Here is a 17610-nt window from a genome sequence, read left to right as displayed (position 1 = left end):
ACGTATTTTATCAAATTATAAAATGAAACACCAAAAACACACAGACACACTAAGATATGCAAGGCAAACAAAACTACGCAATATTCAAGTAATTTTATCAATGATAACTTAAAATAACACTTATCTTATCAGGAGTTCTCAACAAACACAAGCGACTATGAATCCCTCTAGCTAAAGGATACGAATCACTCTTACTTACTTGGGAAATGGAGTTAAAGCCAGGTTTAAAATAGCTTGGTATCTTTAACATATATTATACATACGATAAACATCAAGAAGGTGGCAAAATATTCTGGAGGTTGTTGAAGAAGCTTAGGAATGGAGGAAAGAGTACTGTAAAAGGAGTTAGAGATGATAATGGTGACATGAAAACAGGAGAAAAAGATAACCTTCAAGTATGGAGTAATTACTTCGAAAAATTGCTAAATGAAACAAGCAGTGATAGCAAAGTGGTAAAAAAACACTCAACAGGCATACAGTCAGGAACACATATCCATACCTGAAGTATAAAAGTCATCAAAGGCTTGAAATGTGGAAAGGCAGCAGGAGTAGATGATATTTGACCAGAAATGCTGAAATATGGTGGTATAAAAGTGTTACAGTGGCTGCACTACATAGTTCAGAATGCCTGAACAAAGGGACGAATCCGATGATTGGAGTAGAGCTCTCATAGTACCCATATATAAAAAGGGAAATAAAACTTTATGTGAGAATTACAGGAGGTATTTCCCTACTGAGTGTTCCTGGTAAGATTTATGCAAGTATACTTGAGAAACGGTTGAGAAGAATTGTGGAAGAAAAGCTTGGTGAAGAACAAGGTGGATTCAGATCAAATAGAGGCTGTCAGGATCAGATCTTCATTTTAAGACAAATAGTGGAGAAATCATGAGAATATAATAAAGATCTGTATTTAAGTTTTGTCGACCTGGAAAAGGCATATGACAAGGTGCAAAGAGAGAAGCTATTCAATACGCTACAGTTATATGGTGTCAATGGTGCATTATATCAAGCAATACTTAGTCTTTATTTGAGTTGTAAGTCAGCAGTTAGAATTGAAGGAAGTACAGGAAGATAGTTTAATGTTAAATCTGATGTGAGACAAGGATGTACATTATCCCCTCTGTTATTCATTATCTATATGGATCACATTATGAAGGAAAATGGTATTAAACATTATATCAAAATTGGAGATGTTAATGTCAGCTCTTTGCTCTATGGGGATGATGTTATACTTCTAAATAAATCTGCTACAAGTTTGCAAGATTCCCTGACTAAACTGAATAATTGTTGTAATAGATATGGTATGAAGATCAGCAATAAAAAGACAAAGACAATGAAAATAGGCAGAATCGTTGAAAATGTCAACTGCATAGTGAACGGAGAACTTGTGGAATAAGTAAGTAAAACATTTCAGTTACTTAGGCATGATTTTTAGTGAAAATGGTAAATTAAATATGGAAATAGACAACAGAATCAATAAAGCTGGTATGCTAGGAAGTCAATTGAATAAATTCATATGGAATAAGAGAGAAATTAGTCAGAACACTAAATTAGCTGTATACAAGACAGTGTTCAAACCAGTTTTAACTAATTTATCTGAGAGCTGGGTCAGAAGTAAAAACACTTGACCTTGACCAAAGACTAGAGACCACAGATATGAGAGTCCTGAGAAAGATTAGAGGCATGAAGAGATGGCATCAATGGCAATATCATATTAAAAATGAGGATATTAGGAAAGAACTTGACATTGTCAGCATCCAGGAATGCATTAGCAGAGCTAATCTCAGGTGGTATGGTCAATTATACAGAATGGGTGAGGAAAGATTAGCAAAACAAGTGTTCTCTGCCAGGTTGGCAAGAAAACGACCCAGAGGAAGACCAAAATATTGGTGGATTGATACGGTACAAAGTGCCTTAGACGATAGAAATATAAGATCTGATAATGTTACAGTCTTGACAAGTAACAGACTGATTTGGAGGAAAATTGTAGACAAGAAATTAGTAATGATGTGAATTTTTCATATAATACTATCATATCTTGTACATCCCTTAAGGGTACATGGCAGGAATTTGATGATGATGTATAGTTCATATAGTGATTTCCAAGTGGCAATGAGAGCATTGCAATGGAACACCGCAAGTCAAGGGATGACCATATTTTCAATATCAACATTTTTTTTTTTTTCTTACCTCCAGTTGTGTTGTGATGCATAGCTACAAAGACAGAAGCAAGAGGAGCAGTAACCTAGATATAAGTAAAAAAAATAAAACTCAAAAAGCATATTTAAAACCATATATATAAAAAATACATCACTGTTCATATTTTAAATACAATAATTAACTTGCACATTGTTTCATAAGATTTAAATATCCTAAAAAAATTCAAAAGTGACCATGCACTTAGCCGCACTTCATTCCTTGAAGACACTATTATGATCAATTCTTATATAGCCTCCCTATTCCCCTAAAAGAAAGACTTCAGAACTCACCCCCCCCCCTTCTGACACAGCAGCCTTATTCAGTTTCACTATGAAATGTGGCTATTTTACATAGTACGGAAAAAACTAACAAGCAAATTAAAGGAACATATATAGGTCCCTGCCAATTCCACAAATTTTTTCATGGAAGATTTTGAAAATACAGCCTTAAAAAGTCTGCCCCTCTCAAACCCATAATATTGTATGCTATGTACACATATTCTCCATTAGGCCACATGGCTGGGATAAATTGAAACTTTTTAACAGGCACCTCAAAGAGGTGCCTGTTAAAAAGTTTCAATTTATCCCAGAGGATCTCTGGATTAACAGGCAGAGGATCTATTGCATTACTAAAAAGAAAAACTGTCTGCCCTCTTCATATATGATGAATATCACGATGATGAGTTGCAACTGAGAGCCAATATCATTAATGGTATGCTAGCAGAACTGTGTGAGGAGAAGGGAGTACAGTTTGTGGATGTATGGCATGTGTTTGAGGGAAGAATGAAATTATACAGGCATGTGGGTTGCATTTGAATGGCTTTGAAGTGAGTGTACTGGAGAAAGTGTTGCTGGATGGAAGTACATCTGTGAATAATGCATGCAAGAGATCAGAACAAAGAGATGAAGAGAAAAATCAGGAGAGTGGTACTGATCAGACAGAAGTGTTTAGAAGTAGAAACAGTAGTAGTGTGAGAGAGAGACGAAGAGAGAATGGGAATGCAGGAACAGGGAAACGGGGAGAGCCCAGGGTGGACAGGAAGACATGGCATAGGGACAATGGATGTTGAAAGTGGCAGTGAATGTATGTATCCATATGTTCACTTGTATCCACAGATGCTGTATGGTCACACCGATGCTCAGTGATGTGTCATACCAGGCCTCGCCATGGAGTCCTGTTGTATGCTTTTCTGGAGGCTTCAATTCTCTGAAGATCAGTCACTCCCTCCACACACACACCATCCATCTCATTGACGGTCTACACCTTCCTCTTTTTCTAGAAACTTTACCTTCAATTACTGTTCTGAGAAGTCCTCCTTCCATCCTTTCAATGTGTCCAAAATATTTTAACTTTCTTCTGTCAATATCCTTAAGGAGCCTTAAAGTTCTGATCTTTTCTAACAGCATTCATTTGTACACTTTTCAGTATATATCCTCAATAGCTTTCTGTAAGACCACATATCAAAAGCAGCTATCGTTTTCTTATCTGACTTCTTTAGGTTCCAAGTCTCATATCCATAAGTTGTTGTTGAAAAAACAACTACATCCAAAATCCTCAGCTTTCTTCATATGGAGATAAATCCATCCTTCCAGATTTTAGATGTCTCTGAGTGTTGTTTTAGCCATTCCTAATCTTCTGACGTCTTCTGAACAGCAATTCTTTACATTAATAATGGACCCCAGGTACTCAAACTTGCTGACTTCCTCAATTCTTTGTCCATTAAGGTACACACTTGTTTCTCAAGAGCTTCCTTGTTTTTTATTTTCTTTGAGAACCATCATCTTTGTCTTGCTAGAATTGAGTTGAAATCCTCTGTTATTACTGATCTTGTTAACTTTAATCAAGAATTTGTCCTAGTTCTTCCTTATCATTACAAAGGAGTACTGTATCATCAGCATACCTTAGATTAGTGATCAATCTACCACCTATCCTAATTCCTGTCATGAGCTCATCCAATGCTTCACGCATGATGTCCTCTGCATATATACTAAACACGTGAGGAGATAAACATCCTTGTCTAACTCCTTTTCCAACTTGAAGCCAGTCAGTCAATCCAACACCTATTCTTACCATGGCTTCTTGTTCCTTATACAAGTTGACTATCAACCTGATAGTGTGTTGAGGAAAACCCATTCTTTTCATTACTTCCCACAGTTTCACACGCTCAACACAGTCAAAAGCTTTAGAGTAGTCTAAGAAACACATTACCAGAGGGAGTCTGAATTCTTTATATTTTTCTATGATCTGTCTAAGGCAAAGGATCTGATCTCTGGTGCACCTACCTTTCCTAAACCCTGCTTGTTCCTCGGGCATCTCTGCCTCAACTTTGGTCTCAATCCTGTTTAATATTATCTTCAATAAAATTTTGCTTGCATGAAATATCAAACTAATAGTTCTATAGTTCTTGCAAGCCTTCATATCTCCTTTCTTATGTAGTGGTATGAAAACAGACTTCCTCCAGTCTCTAGGCCATGATCCTTACTCCCATATCCTTGTAATCAATCTATGAAACACTGTTATCCCTCCATCCCCTGTGGTCTTAATTCTGCTGAGAAATTGAAAGAGAAGTTAAGCAGCTTAACAGCAATAAGGCTTCGGGTGCAGATGGAATTAAGCTGCTTAACGTCTCTTTCAACTTCATGCCTAAGTGGAGGAGGTTCCAAATCGGAATATTTCTGGTGAGAGGCTTGTCCAAATTTTCTCTATCCACTCTATTGAACAGTTCCTCAAAGTATTCTCTTCATCTGTTTTTGATTTCCAGTTCTTCTGTTAGTAATGCTCCATTCCTGTCTTTGATGACATGCAATTTGGGCTTAAACTTGTGCTTTAGGTCACAAATTAAATAAAACATCCTTTTATAACTGTGTTATTCTAACAGGAATGTGTGTAAGATGGAGTATATTGTGAACTTTATCAGAAGGAGGGGAGATCTAGGAATGATGGTGGACAAGGACCTGAAATTCAAGGGCCACATTGCACAAGTTGTGAAGACATCACATGGGATAATGGCAATGATGAGAAGGACCCTGACATGGAGAAATAGAGAGTTTATGATGCCACTGTATAAGGCCTTGGATAAGACTAGGATAGGTTGGAAAGGGGCCCAGAGAAAATTCACAAAGGTGGTGAGTGGTCTTTAGAATGTGGGGTATAAGGACAAATTGAGAGAATGCAAGTGGCAATGCCTCATGAATAGGAGAAAGAGATATGACTGTGACATATAAGCTATTCAGAGGTTGTTATCAGGTTGACATGGAAGAGATTTTTCATAGAATGGGGAGGGGGTAGAACAAGAGACGAGCACTGGAAACTGTATAAAGAGTGTGTGAGCAGAGCAGTGAGAATGGAATGCATTGCCTGAGTGTATTGTGAATGTACACACATTGAATCAGTTAGTACAGTTGGATAAGCATTGTCTGCAATAGTGTGTATCTCCCAGGATGAGTCTGGCTCCATGGAGGCCAGATGTTAATATTAATAATAATATTCTGATCATGTAGCTCCCCAACAGCTCCTTATCCTTTTCTGTCTACAGAAAACCTACTCCACACAGGTGCATCATCACACCACCTCTCCCAGAAGTAGGGTATTATCAAAATTTGAACAAATTGAGCTAGAATCATCTGTTCTGAGCATGCTAGTTTCTCAGCAAAAGTCAACCACATCCAGGACACTTTTATCCAATGACTTTCCCCTTCACAAAATCAACAAAACTCTGCCCCCCCCCCCCCGGGGAAAAAAAAAAAAAAAAAAAACATTATCATTCCCTACATCTGGAAAAGTATGGTTATATTCCCAGCACTTTTCAAAAACTTGGCGCAGCGTGAAGAGTTGGTCTATTGTAGAACGGTTCCTCCTGAAGCCCATCTGGTAGTCACCAAGGCACTCTTCTGCATATGGTGCGAGGCACATTAGCATGATGTTAGACAGCACCTTAGCCAGTCGACAGCAGTGATATGCCCCTGTAGTTACTGTATTGAGCCTTATCTCTTTTCTTATATACTGGGGTGATCAGCGACTCCTTCCACTCGTCCGGCAGCCATTCTTCTCGCCAGATCATCAAGATGAGCCAGTGCAGCTGCTCCAGCAGGACGTCCCCACCATTCATCAGGAGCTCTGCCGGTATACAGTCCACTCCTGGAGCCTTATTATTTTTCAGCATGCGGATAGCACGAGTAATCTCACTAAATGTCGGCTCTTCGATAAATGGTTCAGCAGTTTGATAAGGAGTATAATCCTCCGATATCGACGTTCCAGCATTGACATTCAGCAGGTTTGCGAAAAATACCTACACCACCGAGCGAGAGCATCTTTTGAGTTTGTTAATAGATTTCCTCTCTCATCTCTTATGGTTGCCGCTTGTGTCTGGGAACCTCACATGGCTTTGATCGTCCGGTACATCTCCCGTCCATTATTCGTCGCCCTATTTCTCTCTATACTAGCCACTTTCTCATTAAGATTTTTCCGCTTTTCCCTGCTTAGACATGTATTCACCACTCTTCTCGCCCTCTCATACGCAGCTTTCTTCCTGCTATCCGCTAGGTAGTACAACGGTGCTTCCCTTCATTTCGCTACAGCTTCTTCACACTCTATTAAACCATGCTTTTCTCCTCCTGTTTCTTTTTCCCACCGTTCTCGAGGCAGCTAACGCGTATTTTTGATGGTGCCCACATCCCATCCAGATCATCCTCTTCCTCCTGTAACTCCCAAAAACAATTCTGCAACTCTAATTGGAAAGCCCGCTTGCCTTCTGCTGTTTTCAACTTGTCCAGGTCCCATGCCGATCGTATAGTAGGACACGCGGGCTTCTAGACTGCAATTCTATGCCTGAAATCGTAGGCTACCAGATAGTGGTCTGGTAGCTAGCCTACCTTTTGAAAGAATACAACCTTCGAACGATACCCGTTCGAAGGTTGTATTCTTTCAAAATGTTTTAAGAAAAAAAAAAAAACTTCGTAAATTTTGACTCCTGATGGAGGGAGATAGATAGATAGAGAGAGAGACTAGATTAGGAATTGAGGATGTTGCCCAAGGCGACTGGATGACTGGAAAAGTGTTTTCATCGTGATAAATTTAACCGTAAGAGGATAACATTTCGTAAAAATGAAGAAGTGTTTTCTAACGTGTAACATACATTGCACACCAAAAATGAAAAAAAAAGTTCGATATCTTTATTTCTAGTATTATCACCTTTTTATGTGGTTGAACGAGAGAAAATGACAATACTTCATCCGGGTTCTACAGTATTAAATTTAATTTAAATTAAGAATGTCACGACCTGGTTCCCAATATTGATATCTGCTTGCATATTCCAAGCACCATTCGCACAAATTTTACTTCATTTAATGTCGTCGCTTTTGTGTCTTGAATGATAAGCATGCCCTCGAATCAAACAGCAAATTTTAGAAATTATTCGCATAGATTTTTGCAGAAGAAACGAACTTGCATAAAAGGAGACGGAGATTGCTTTTCGAACTTAACTGCTGTGTTTTCATAATTCCGCTAATAACAGTCATACTATCAAGAATGATTGCTGTTCTGTGGTAATTATTGCATCTCTGCGCCATCACTATGACAGCTTGATTAATGAAGTCAGCAAGCACCACAATGATTTCGACCGACATTCAACAGTCTTGGCTGGGTGTGGATGTCCTTTGTAGAGGACGTAATTAAGGAAATAAATAGATTGTTAAAAGGTTATGGGGTTTGTATGTAACCAACAAATCTCTAAACACCGAACTGCAATTTGTATCTTGTGAAGAATGTTATAAAAAGATCGTTAATTGTCGTTATTTCTACATAGCAAAAAGGTTTCCTAGCACTTCCCTATGCCATTAAAATGCTATGCGAAGTACTGCCTTCATCTACCTACCAATATTGCCCGCTAGGGAGGCACCATCAGGACTTTTGGAGAAATAATAGCTTCCTGCTTCTTCCTCATTTACTGTTTGTTGTGCCTGCATGCACGTGTCTTGTTCTTAAGTTTCTTGAAAACGGCAATGTGATGTTGCCGAAATATTGAAGTATATTAAAATTTATTTTAATGGATATCCTAGTGACGTTGTAATTTCCTTAAGTTACTTAGTAAAAAATAAATAAATAGTATTAAAATTCATAAGTAAAATTTATTTTCTTAAATTTTATAAAATAATACTTGTATCAGTATTTTATCATACTAGCAATTAGAAAACTTCCATTTGTTTTCCCTCGTTTCCCTCGAAATGCTATAAATCACAGCACATGAAATGAACTTTCATGCTTATATTACCAATTGCTACTTTGTTAAGGTATTAGACAAGAAGGTTGTTCTTTTAGGTGATGTTAAGAGAACTTTATCTCATCTCGTCTTTCTCTTAACCTGTTAGGTAGCGGGAGTGTGCAATGTTAATGCTTGTGTTCTTTGGTTTGTTTGATAAAGCGGGGTTGGTGGGAGAAAAAACGAGTTTCCGGAGAGAAAATCTTTCCACCTAGATATGAGAGTGCATAACTCATCTTCGCTCAAAAAGTCCAACATTAATTTTTCTCGTGTTCTAGACTCAATTCAAACTGAGGACTTTCCAACTAAAGGACATCGTTACAATGGAGGCCCTCGAGAACTTTAGTTGCATTCTGTAAATTTTTATGTGTAATATGTTTTGAGTGTGGGATGAAAATTTCTCTTCTTGACCTTATTTATTTCTTTTTTCTTTTTTTTTTTTAACCTGCTGTTGATTAGAGGTTCTGCTGTTCACATAGGACACGTGGAGTTTCATATACCGAACCGTTCCCTCAGAAGCATACCAAGAATTTTCTACGGAATCCGTTAGAATCAAAAATATTGCCACTTGATGGCAGAATATCTTTCAAGCTATTTTTAGATGATTTAGTGTGCAATCCCCGTTGACTTGTAATATGCCTTCCTCACTTAAAACTTAAAGCAATTGCTGTACATTGTTGAACCTTCTTGCGAAGAATATGGTATAAATTTATTCTAAGCACCGACACAAGCAAATGAAGTGCCCAAAATAATCGCGTGTTTTGTTTTTGAGTATCTGTATACAATTCTCTCAGCCATTCATTTATAAGAGTAGCATTCCGATTGCAGCGAAAAAGCTATTAAGTGATTTTGTGATAAACATATTAGCAATTAAGTGCATGAGTCAGAGGAGCTATGATAATCATTATAATCTGAAAAGGTATATAGAAAATGCCATTTTTATTCTTAATGTTGATATAGCTTGTATGTTGATTACGCAAGAAATAGCACATCTTTTTAGTTCCCACAACTCACCAACACAAAAACAAAAGCAAGAGAACTTCTTGTTATCTCTGAATTGCTTACTTCAGTTGTTCAGAACATGCATGACAAACTTTACGTGATCTTCATGGTGGTTTATCTTAATCTCCAAGTTTTATCCGAAAGTATGCACAATACGCCAAATCTACTCGTAGGTAGCTCAGCTGGTTTAAACGAGCCCTTTGGTTGTAAAGACCTGGGTTCAAATCCCATTGATGACCTAAGGAACCTTTATCAGGTTTTTTCCAATCAAATGTTAGTTAGCCTGTCTCCTATGAAGGTGGAGGATATTTTCTGCTGGAAACGCGTTTACCTATCAAAGATACTCTTTTTGTTTTCTTCATAATTGTATTTGATTTAAAAGGTCGTTGCATTCACATATTTCTGTTAGGCGATAAACAAAATCAAAGTTAAGCTACTGAAGACCTTAACTTTGCTTCCCCTTCATTGTCTTGCAGATTCAGAACACATGTTAAAAAGATTGCCATAAACATGAAACATTTCATTGTATTTTCCTATTCGTCTTAAGGAAATTATGACATGACTAGGTTTCAATCGACTTGAATCTTAAAGAAGCCTTTTAGTTCATTATTTAAAGTCCTGAATTTCTTAATTGTAAATTATCTATAATGTTTACTGAATTTTCATAAATTAATTATAAAACTCAGTATGTAAATGTTCAGCTTCGTATATGCCTTCTTTAAAAAGCAGACAACATTAATAATAATATCGGTGATAATCTACATTATTCTTGCATTCATTATTCTGATTTTTATCCGACACAAAATGAAATCTTTCAGGAAAGAACTTTCTTTGCATTTGCACATAACCCATAGTCATACGATGCATTGTTTAGTTTTTAGCTCTTTGGGAAAGGGAATGGGAATAGTAGCGGAACATTATCAGAGTCAATCATGACATTCTCTCTGCGATGTCATGTTGTGTCTTTTGGTTCGAGTATGGAATTCTGGGTAATGGTTCGCATTATGGAATCCTTGGAATTTCACTGGGGGAAATACATCTGAAGAAAGAAAAATTGCAAAGGGTTTTGGTTCGCTCTTTTTTTACTTTATGGGATACACAAAACGGTACAGTACAGCAAAACACACAAGACGATCTGCTGCCTGAAAGAACAAATTGAAGTAAATAAATTGAAAATGCAGTTGATTCTTGTTCCTTATAGGTTTCTCTCCAATATGACGTCATTGAGTTGAAGTGGAAAGAGGATGTTATTTTCATGGGTATGTGTGCATGATTTGTACGAGTCTTTTGTTTTTGTTTGTTTTCAGTGGGCTTATGGGTAATGGTTTTAGTATGGAATTTAGAGTATGGAATGTTTGGAATTTCCATGGGGGGAGACCATCTGGCATTGACATCATATTGTGTCTTTGGTTTGAGTGTGCGATTCTGGGTAATAGTTTGTGTACGGCATTGGGGGTGATGGTTACAGATAAGATAAGTGACATCATTGAGCTGATGATGGTTAGAGTATGGAATCGTAGGAATTTCCCTGGGGACCCATCTGTTACTGACATCACATTGTCTTTAGTTCGAGTGTGGGATTGTGGGTAAAGGTTTGAATGTGGAATTCTGGGTGGTGGCTAGAGTATGGAATTCTGACAAGTGAGATGAGTTTTTTTCTGTTCGTGTGTGGCGTTATGGTTTTTCTTCCCGTTTCCAGCATTCATTTCACAGTAGTGATTTTTTTTAACTCAGTTATTATGTTATGTATTTTTTCCAACACAAATAAATAATTGTTTATTATTATTTCAACTGAATATTAGGTCTGGTGCTATAATTTTCAACTTAATTCCTCTGTTACAACTTCCAAAGATTATACTTTAGAACTGCCGTATTTTCTTTAGCATTAGTAAGTTTTAACTCTTCGAGCAAATTCGCAATTGAATTCACTTATTTGTAGGAGACGATTAATGTTTTCAGTTTAAAAACAAAATAATTAATGACTAGATATCAGTTTTCCCCACTTTTTTTTCCTTTCTTTCCCTGCATTAATTTTACAGTAGTGATAATACATGGCAGTACAATTTTTTAATTTTAGTGTGTAATATTTGGTTGATTGGTAGAGCCTCTGCTACTAATGGCTCAGTTAAGTAAGTTTGAGCATGTTTAGTAGTTGGAAGGGATCCAATCGTTCGATGCTGTTGGCACACTCTCCCTCGATGAGTCTTTGGACTCCCTGGAGGTGTCTAATAATAATAATATTTCATATCTACATCTGATAAGAACAGACAGGGATGACAGTGACATTCCATCCCCACTCCTTTACCCTTACTCCTATTTGGTTCTTAGTGCCAGAATTGTATTAAGGGATAAAATTATGAATTGATGTATCAACTTCTAAGAATAGTTATTTGTTATTATTTCAAACGAATATTAGCTCTGTAGTATACTTTGTTAATTTCTATGCTACAAAGTTCCAAACATTTAAAAATTTAGACTATAGTGTTATCTTTATGTGAGAGTAAAAGTCAACGGTGTTAAATCATGACTCATATCCTCCCTTTTTAGGTTTATGCGAGTCCTTCTGTGATGATAATGACACCAACATTCTAATTGAGATTATCAGTTCTGGTTTTATATAAAAGAAATGTTTGCTGATTATTTCAACTGAATATTAAGTCTGGTGCTATAATTTTCAACTTAATTCCTCTGTTACAACTTCCAAAGATTATATTTTAGAACTGTATTTTTCTTTAGCATTAGTAAGTTTGACTAAAGGAAATGAGGCAAACAAGGGATTGCACTCTGTGTTAGCGTTTTCTTATTAGAAAGGCCACGTTATTATCCTGTTCTGTTAATTTCACCCTGTTGTGCAAACAGATGGGCACCATGACTTGGTCATTTTCACTCATAAATATTTTTCCCAAGCATAAATAAACAGAAATCTTTATGTTTCCAATAATCTTTCCCCACTTTTTTTTCCTTTCATTCCTTGCATTAATTTCAAGTAGTGATAACACACAGTACGATTTGGGGATTTTAGTGTGTGTGTGATATTTCATATCTACATCTGATAAGAACAGACAGGGATGACAGTGACATTCCATCCCCCTCTCCTTTAACCTTACTCCTATTTTGTTCTTAGTGTCAGAATTGTATTAAGGGATAAAATTATGAATTGATATATCAACTTCTAAGCAGAATAACTGAGTAAAAATCTTAAATTTTTTTTGCATGCATAACTGCGAGGAAGAAGAAATCTGTGTTTCCAATAATCTTTTTACTTATATAACTCAAGCAATATTTTGAATGTTAACGATTCCTTTGCACAAAATATACACAAATGATCTTTGTATAGATGTCATTTTATAGATCTTAAAAGTTCATTACTTTTTCCTAATTAAATAACTTTTTCTTACCATAATTAAACAAAATTGCATTAAGGTATAAAATTATAGATTTAAATATCAACGTCTAGGCATAATAACCGAGTAAAAAAATATCACTCTGATGTTACTTAAATATGGAAAGCACACCAATGACACAAAACTTTGTTCATTTAAGTTTACAAATCCATATTTTATTTTGCTGAAATATTACTTGCAAGTATATTCACAGAGAATAATCAGAAACATGTAATTACCTACAAATATTTCACAAGATTTAGTTTAGTTCGCACGGTTAGCCTAGTGGCTTTGTGCTTTGCAACCACATGCCTGGGGAAGGAGTGTCCCAGGTTCGATTCCTGTCGAAGACGTGAGGAACTTGAGGATCTTCCTCAGGCATAGCCAAGTTAGCCGGTTTTGGGCACGGATAGTAGGGTTTTTTCATGCCAGTTTATCTGGCGTTTTTCATCACACAAGCAGGCAAACCGGCCCCGTGAACATACACCTGTACAGCGAAAAATATATCCCCCCACCCACAGTAGAAGACTAGGTGACAGGTAGGTTGGGAGTGGTACTAACAAGTAGTCGCATCTAAGTAACATGCAGACCCTGCATAGGAAGCGGGAATAATGCATAGCAAAAGAAGAAGAAAGAGCAAAGAGACACAGAGACCGAAGAATACAAGAGATTATATAGAGAAATCAGAAGAGCCATCAAGCAGGACAAGGAAAAGTTCTATACTAATAAATGTAAAGAAATAGAGTATCAGATGAGAAGGCATAATTATAAAAGGATGTTTTATTTAGTTCGTGACTTAAAGCACAAGTTTAAGTCTAAATTGAATGTCATCAAAGACAGGAATGGATCATTACTAACAGAAGAGTTGGAAATTAAAAACAGATGGAAAGAATACTGTGAGGAACTGTACAGCAGAGTGGATAAAGAAAATGTGGAGTCCTCCCACCAAGACAATTTTGATTTGGAACCTCCTCCACTTAGGCATGAAGTTGAAAGAGCAGTTAAGCAGCTCAACAGCAATAAGGCCCCAGGTACAGATGAAATCTCAGCAGAGTTAATTAAGGCCACAGGGGATGGAGGGATAAGAATGTTTCATTACAAGGATATGGGAGACAGGATCATGGCCTAGAGACTGGAAGAAGTCAGTTTTCATACCACTACACAAGAAAGGTGATATGAAGGCATGCAAGAATTACAGGACTATTAGTTTGATATCTCATGCAAGCAAAATTTTATTGAAGATCATGCTAAATAGGATTGAGGCCAAAGTTGAGGCAGAGATGCCCAAGCAACAAGCAGGTTTTAGGAAAGGTAGGGGCACTAGAGATCAGATCCTTTGCCTTAGACAGATCATAGAAAAATATAAAGAATTCAGACTTCCTCTGGTAATGTGTTTCTTAGACTACTCTAAAGCTTTTGACTGTGTTGAGCGTGTGAAACTATGGGAAGTAATGAAAAGAATGGGTTTTCCTCAACATACTATCGGGTTGATAGCCAACTTGTATAAGGAACAAGAAGCCATGGTAAGAATAGGTGTTGGATTGACTGACTGGCATCAAGTTGGAAAAGGAGTTAGACAAGGATGTTTATCTCCTCACTTGTTTAGTATATATGCAGAGGACATCATGCGTGAAGCATTGGATGAGCTCAGGACAGGAATTAGGATAGGAGGTAGATTGATCAGTAATCTGAAGTATGCTGATGATACAATACTCCTTTGTAATGACATGGAAGAACTAGGACTAATTCTTAACGAAGTTAAGATGATCAGTAATAACAGAGGACTTCAACTCAATTCTAGCAAGACAAAGATCATGGTTCTCAAAGGAAAAACAAACAGAGAAGCTCTTGAGAAACAAGTGTACCTTAATGGAGAAAGAATTGAGGAAGTCAGCAAGTTTGAGTACCTGGGATCCATTATTAATGTGAAGAATTGCTGTCCAGAAGATGTCAGAAAAAAAGGGTTAGGAATGGCTAAAACAGCAGTCAGAGACCTGTCTAAAATTTGGAAAGGATGGATTTATCTCCATGGGAACAAAGTTGAGGATTTTAGATGCGACTTATGGATGCGAGACTTGGAACCTAAAGAAGTCAGATAAGAAACAAATATCTGCTTTTGTGATGTGCTGTTACAGAAGGCTGTTGAGGATATCATATACTGAAAGGCATACAAATGAATGGGTGTTAAAAAAGATTAGTACAACTTTAAGGCTCCTTAAGGATACTGACAGAAGAAAGTTAAAATATTTTAGACACATAGAAAGGATGGAAGGAAGACTTCTCAGAACAGTAATAGAAGGTAAAGTTCCTGGAAAAAGAGGAAGGGGTAGACCATCAATGAGATGGATGGATGGCGTGTGTGGAGTGACTGATCTTCAGAGAGTTGAGGCTGCCAGAAAAGCAAACAACAGGACTACATGGCGAGGCCTGGTGTGGAACATCACCGAGCATCGGAGTAACCATACAGCATCTGTAGATGCCCAGTGAACATAGCGAGAGAGAGAGAAAGAAGAAGATTTCACAAGATTTAGTTTACACTCTTAACATTTTCCAATGAGTTTAATAAAGGAATATTCGTTGCATTACATCAAAATAACTGGTCACATAAAAGTCTCACGATAGGACACCATAGGAAGCACAGCTCCATATATTTGATACGGCATTAGTCTGGAAATGATAACATGACTGTTCGTCGATTCCTCATGTTCTTTTGTCACCAGATATACAGAAGCAGTCTTCATATAGTGTTCGTAAATGTCCCAAAATAAAGAACCATTATCGAATTAAATGAAGTCTTGAAGGTCTAATTTAATCATCGATGAATTTAAATGGGTTGCGATAATTCTTCCCATATGAATAGCTGGTAATTCAGTTTTCAAAAATAGTAGATGATTATCAGTGTCGTACATTTTGGTGAAAATCATTCAGCTTCTTCACAGATAATAGAGAAAAGTTTACTTATACTATTTCCTGTTTTTTCGATGATTAGTTCACCATCTTGGCATTTGAGAATATAATAGTCTCCAATGTCCAATTCGTACTCTACTCTTTTTTGCAAGTATCCAAGGATGTCACTCCACCAGCAGTGCAACCTCTCCCATGTGCTTCTCAATAACCACAACACGACAAATGTATCTTCTAAAATAACATTTGTTTTACATCCTTTTAAAGCTATGTGGAGTGATTTGTCTCGTGCTATTTTCCTAAAAAAAGAAAATTTCAAAGGCTTTTGGGATTCACCCATTATTTTACTCTATTGGACACAAAACAACACAACACAATACTTTAGCTGCAATGTATGTACGAATTGCAGTAAACTGAAAATGCTTATAGTACTGTTTACCCTGACCGTTTCTTCAAAACTGTAATATTCGTGCAGATGACAAATGGACATGTTTTCGCATGCTGGTGGATATGATGTTGATGTGATTTTGTCTTACTTTGTGACATCATAGGGCAAAGCTTATCTCTGTGCCTCGAATGGTTTTCTATATTATTTATCCTTATTATGTTAAGTATTTTTTTCCAACACAAATAAAGTAATTCTTTATTATTGTTATTATTGTTTCTACTGAACATTAGGTCTGATACTATACTTTTTATGTTAAATCTTCCCCACTAAAAATTCTGGCTATTAATTTTACACCCGGTTCCTTATGCTTCCAAGCATAAGGAATCGGGTGTAAAACTTCTGTATCTGAAGTTTTTTTTTCCAAAAAGTTGACACAATTTCTTGAAATATTTGAAGGTTGGCATGAAAAAATAAGACTAATAATTTGCAGAGTGGATTTTCAAAAAACATCTCCGATTAGTTTGTGGCAAGAAATTTCACAAGATTTGTCTGCAAACTCGCAAATTTCTTTTGGTTTTTTCTATTCTAATAATTGGATACATCTAATATAGTAACAAAATTGTCATTATTTAATTCATTTTTTACTTTATCCATTAAAAAACCCACAATTACATTATATGCTAGCTCTGTCTTTTTTTGTTCTGCCTGCAGAATAGTAGGGTCGAAACATATGTACAACTTTTGAAAAGAAAAGAAAATGTACCTTCTCTTTATTTTTAAAAACACCATCGAGAGTTACTAATATTACTTGCTCAAACAGTGTTTTTGATGTAAGAGCGAGTGACTAGTTCTGTCACTCATATGTCCGAAATTGTTGGAATGGAAAAAAAAAATATAACATTAGGTGGTGGAGGGTGATGGGGTAGTCAGGAGGGTGATGGCAGTCTTCCTTACAATGACCCCCCCCACCCTCATCCTCCCTCTCCTCCAGAAGATGTCCGCTCATTCAATGGGAGATGAGTAACCTCTCCGTTTGCAGATATCTGTTAGTGATGTCACTTATCTCAAACTGATAACCACAGCTGTGGTTATCAGTTCAGTTGTTCTCCATATTTAAGAATATTTATTCTGCTTTGAATTTGTAATAAAGTTGACATTTAAATAGCAAAGTAATGAATTTTTTAAGATCTTAAAGATGACATAGAAGGTAAAACTGAGATTCCTGTAATTAATTATTTTAGAAAATGTGAACATGAAAAAAAAGTGTATGTGTGTTTGATGGAGTGTGTGGGGGATACCACTGATATCCAGTAATTAATTTTTCCTTTAAGTACGGTGACGTCTTGTCATCTCATTTTCATTTCATCTATGAAGCTAAGTTTCCAGACATGTAACTTGAATCAATAACAAGGAAATGACCATTAAAAACATTCGATTACTAAATTTTCGAGCATATTTTTGTAAGCACTTTGCACGAG

The 17610-nt window shown here is 36.6% G+C and overlaps 1 protein-coding gene across 1 annotated transcript in view; it reads right to left on the bottom strand.

The window, feature by feature from the left end:
* Positions 1-17610, bottom strand: part of TRAM (translocating chain-associated membrane protein 1) — a 204472-nt gene that overhangs the window by 174326 nt on the left and 12536 nt on the right. The window contains 1 exon segment of the mRNA XM_090391298.1: positions 2191-2245. Within this exon segment, the coding sequence (XP_090247424.1) occupies positions 2191-2245 (55 nt within the window).

The sequence above is a fragment of the Typopeltis vanoorti genome, chromosome 4, assembly GCF_054136105.1.
Source record: "Typopeltis vanoorti isolate ZY-2024b chromosome 4, IOZ_Tvanoo_1.0, whole genome shotgun sequence".
NCBI lineage: Eukaryota > Metazoa > Arthropoda > Arachnida > Uropygi > Thelyphonidae > Typopeltis > Typopeltis vanoorti.
The sequence above is the reverse complement of the archived record's forward strand: the minus strand, read 5'-3'. Positions and strand labels throughout refer to the sequence as shown.